Source organism: Penaeus japonicus, unplaced genomic scaffold, assembly GCF_977035675.1.
Source record: "Penaeus japonicus unplaced genomic scaffold, GWHDUDI00000001_assembly GWHDUDI00000031, whole genome shotgun sequence".
In the NCBI taxonomy this organism is placed as follows: domain Eukaryota; kingdom Metazoa; phylum Arthropoda; class Malacostraca; order Decapoda; family Penaeidae; genus Penaeus; species Penaeus japonicus.
This window is the reverse complement of record NW_028234433.1, coordinates 21,366,470-21,371,469: the sequence shown is the minus strand read 5'-3', so window position 1 is coordinate 21,371,469 and position 5,000 is coordinate 21,366,470. Positions and strand designations below refer to the sequence as shown.

General features: G+C 38.7%; 1 protein-coding gene across 2 annotated transcripts in view; it reads right to left on the bottom strand.

The window, feature by feature from the left end:
* LOC122253365 (guanine nucleotide-binding protein G(q) subunit alpha-like) overlaps positions 1-1,220 on the bottom strand; it is a 14,485-nt gene extending 13,265 nt beyond the window's left edge. The window contains exon 1 of one of the 2 annotated variants that reach the window (XM_086555954.1): positions 971-1,220. In XM_086555954.1, coding sequence (XP_086412080.1) covers positions 971-979 — 9 coding nt within the window. In that variant the 5' untranslated portion in view covers positions 980-1,220. Of the gene's footprint in view, positions 1-702; positions 777-970 lie in introns of those variants that run through there. The other variant, XM_086555953.1, reaches the window with a different exon arrangement.
* Between the last annotated feature and the right edge of the window lie 3,780 nt (positions 1,221-5,000).

Below are 5,000 nucleotides of genomic sequence, written 5' to 3'. Positions count from 1 at the left end.
CTTTACAAGGTTTTGTTGCATGATATGTAGGATGTGCAAACGGAAGTTCGTGTGACCTAAGGTTCACAAAACGGGTTGCCCGTAATATGAGGAGGTTGCACTGCATTCAGTATACAGCGAACAGAAGGATCATAATACAGCATAAAATGAGTGATCATTTGCTAGCAGTAGCGGAACTGACATGTGAATATTGGGTTATGCGGTCACGTCAAAGTTCCAAATCACTCCAAACTTCGAAGTCCTATGAATGCGCTTAAAAATGTACATGATGTGATACTGATTGATAGCTGAGAATTATCTGCCGCGTGAAATACGATATGATGATACAATGTATGATGTATTAATGTGTTCCACTGCTCTAACTTTCACTCGACCCATCCTGGGTTGAGCTGGGGGATTGTAGCGAGTAACTCCGTGACATATTGCCATAGAAAGGAACTGAATCTAACGTGCTCTTACATTATATATACGGAGACACACAGGAGCAAAGACAAAGCAAGCAGTGCGTTCAAAGCGTCATACAATGAATGTACCGATGTGAGACAGGAGGACCCTAGAAGTGGCTACGAGACAAGAATACCCAATGTTACATGATGCACGTCACTTAACAGTAGTCTTAGTCTTGAGTGTAAAGTTCCTGCTTAGCTGCCGCCCCCTACATCTGCCCAATTAAGATCCCACAATAAACCGAAGAGCACATACCATCGTCAGTTGCGTCCGTGCGGCAATCCCCGCTATCACCATCAAGTCAAGCCTATTACACCATGCATGTGCCTGTACGGGTGTGCGTGTGTGTGCGCGCAAAGAAATAAAGACAAAGAAACAAATAAGTCAACAAAAGCAAACACCGAAAAAGAACAACTGGGTCGAGAACAGTCATCGTCCAGTTGACCGGCCAATGGTTTCCCACTTCCAATGGAAACAAAGCACCAGAGTCCAGAGCCCTTTTCCTCCCCGCTCTCCCCCTTACCTGAGGCATGCCGCCGTGACAGCAGTTTAGAAGGGCAGGCTGGAAGACGAGCAGACTAGCAGACAAACAGACTGACTAACAGACGTCAGGCACCGTCACGAGTCCACCATCCTTACTACTATCTCAGAACCTTCAGTTTCAACACCATTTCAGAGGGAGGCACATGAAGCCGCACCTCGCCCGCATGCGGCACTCTTCTCCGAAGGATTGGCCGCAGGAGGACGCCAGTGCCAGCGGACAGCGTCACGGGGTGCGGTGTCGAGCGATAAGGGAGAGGATGTGCAGTTGCCAGTGGCAGGAGGCGCGAGTTGCCGAAATGTAGAAATGGACAAGTGGTTCCTTTTGTCTGATGTTTTTATTTATTGTTATTATTGGCATCATATTCATCGTCATCTTCATGGGCATTATCATACTCATTCTACTATTCATTACAGCATTACCATCATCATAATTATCGTCATGCCATTAGCATAATAATGTCATCATCATCATTGTTACCGTCATCATTATATTACCACCACCATTGTCACATCATTTCTACCATTATTATATTACCACTTTCATCATCATATCATTACCACCATTATCATGCCATCATCATATTATCAACATCATTATCATATCATCATATCATTACCATCATTATCATATCATCATATTATCACCATCATTATTATGTCATCATATTATCACCATCATTATCATGTCATCATATTATCACCATCATTATCATATCATATTATCACCATCATTATCATGTCATCATATTATCACCATCATTATCATGTCATCATATCATCACCATCATTATCATGTCATCATATTATCACCAACATTGTCATATCATCATATTATCACCATCATTATCATGCCATCATATTATCACCATCATTATCAAGTGATCATATCATCACCATCATTATCATATCATATCATTACCATCATTATCATATTATCATCATATCCTTACCACCATCATAAGCATCATCATAATGACGTAAGAATAACGCATCTGCAGAGTAATCTTTTATCCCGATTGGAGAGCCATCCAAGATGTCTCCCGATTATGATCGATGTCTTCGAAATTGTGCCTTTTTTTCTTTTTTCGAATTCGTTGTAATTGTTTAATGTGTTTGAATTACGACAGGTACTCTCGCGTTCTTTTTTTAAATTTTATTTCATATGTTTTTTTTTCGAATTGCGTTGTAACTGTTTCATATGTTTCCATTACGACAGGTACACTCGCATTCTTTTTTTTATTTTCTTTTTTTTTCATGTTTTTTTTTTCCAATTCGTTGTAACTGTTTCCTATGTTTCCATTACGACAGGTACTCTCGCATTTTTTTTTTTCATGTTTTTTTTCGAATTCGTTGTAACTGTTTCCTATGTTTCCATTACGACAGGTACTCTCGCATTCTTTTTTTTTTTCCTTTTTTTTATTGTTTCAAAATTGACCCAAAAAAAAAAAAAATCAAATAAGGGTCGGTCGCCTTGTAGGATATTCAATGTTTTTTTCACCTGGCAACTTATTTGCTTCTTGTTTTTATTGTTTGATTTTAATTTATGTTACGCTTCTCTTTTGTATTTCATTTTTTTTACTCTTATTTTCCTATAATTTTGCATTGACTTATTATTACTATTATCATCACCACTGACTTTCTCAGTAATATCATGACCATCATCACATATTATCATCATTATTAATTATATCGTTATTAGCAATACAGTCGTTCAATGATTATCACCATCATCACTTTCCCATTAACACTGTCATTAGTATCACTGCAATTGCTATGATCATTATTACTAATACCATCATTATTGTCAATATGTGCTGCTTTCTCTACAGATTTTATTCAATTTTGATTCGTAATTATACATTTATATTGACCTTTGACCCTTTAACCTTGCCTCCGTTGGTCACGTGTTTTGCATTTTATTTAGATTATTAATTAAATCTGATAATTAATTTACATCTTTTTCAGCGCTAAGAACTCCTGGGTTTATTGAACTTACAAGATAAGATGTATATAGAGATATAATTCTTTATGGCAGATTGATTAAATCGGCAAAAAAACGTTAAATAAACTAACTATATTGACAAGAATACGAATATGTGTACATACATACACACAAATATTTATCTCACCACATATACACATATCTCACCTTACACCCTCCCCCCCTTCCCCTCCCCCAAACACCCACATTTCTCAAACATACCTCCTTCACACGTGTACCCCCCCCTCTCCCCGCCCTTAACCCTCCCCCACCCCCTACCCTAGAGACAACACACTTCCTCACATACATCATATACATATATACCACATACATACCCCCCACCCCACCCCACCCCACCCCACCCCCACTTCAACCCGCTTCCTCCAACACACACTACGAGACACCCTGGTACCCCGTCCCCCACCCCCTTCCCCCTATAGACACACCATACACCCCCCTCCACCCTCACCCCCTTACCCCTATGTACCCAACCCCTTCACATGCTCCCCCCCCCCCCCCCCCCCCCACTAGCATCACGCGAGACAAACACTTATGAAGAGTCACGCTGACTTAAATATTTTTCCGACGTACTCAAGACTGCGTCTCTTGGTAAATGACAAGTGGTGAGTGACGAATGGTAAATAGGAATAGGTAGGTGATTGGTTACAAGTGGTAAAAGTGGTAGGTGGCAACTGGTAATCGTAAGTGACAGACAGGAACTGCTAAACGGTAAGTCAGAAGTAGCAAGTTGTACATAACAAGTGGTAAATGGCAAAGGACGAGAGATAGGAAGCAAATAGTAACTGTCAAGTGGCAAATAACAAGCGGTACCAGGAGAGGATTAATTGGTAAGGAACTGATGTCAAGTGGTATTATGAGGGGGGTTACTGACAAGTGGCAAATGTCAAGTGGAAGCAGGAAAGGGGTTACTGGCAAGTGTCAAGTGGTACCAGGAAAGGGGTTACTGGCAAGTGACAAATGTCAAATGGTACCAAGAAAAGGGTAACTAGTAAGTACAAGTGTCAAGTAGCAAGTGGCACCAGGAAAGCCGTGAGGCACGAGAGGCACGTGGCGAGTGCCAGCCAAGACTATTCAATAATTCACGTCCAAATAACACGCTTGTTGTATACTTCTAATGGGGTTGTTCGATAGTTTGCTGTTGTCGTTACTGTCTGCTTCTATTCACTTTGTTTGTCCACTAAAGTCGATGGAAGTTCTGTTCTATGTTGCTTTTATTTCCGATAGCAATGACTCTCCTTGCAAATAGATAGATATAGATGGATAGATGGACAGTAAATTATGTCTTCTTCCCAAAAAATAATGATTAAAATTCCTGGCCAACACACACAGCATAGCTCTCTTCAACTGCACAAAGTCGATATTCAATAAACCCTATTGTGCATAATGTATTCCCATTCACACAACCTGATACCTCCGCCAACCGCTGGTCATTCCTGGAATGTATAACGCGTTCTTCAAAAAATGATGTTCATTGTGGGTCAATGAACATTTATCTTGAATCACTTTGGGTTTTTTTTTCTTTCTTTCTTTTTTTAATTGCTAAATGTGTCATGAGTTTGTCATATAGTGTGAGTAGAATTGCAGGTTTATTGAAGTTATATGTGTTATGATTATAATTCTATATGTGTAGATTTTTTTTTATCATGCATACATATGTTACTTTCCTCCGTGTTTGGAGATTGCCATATATGAGAAATAGGATAGTAGTTTAATTGGTATTAAACTCCTATGTTAGCAGATTTTTTAGTTATATATGTAAAAAAAAGTATTTAATGTGTTTTAAGAGCTAATGCTAATAAATTTAAAGTACATTTTTGAAAAGGCATGTTAAAGGTATGTCATATGATATAGGAAGTAGAATATTATTTTTTTAGTGTTATACATGTTATATTCATAATCATATATATGCAACTTTCTTTTGAGTCCATATTCATATATGTTAAGAAAACTTAGATATATATCCATATACTCTTCCTATGCTCTATGTTCAAATATCGCCATGTACATT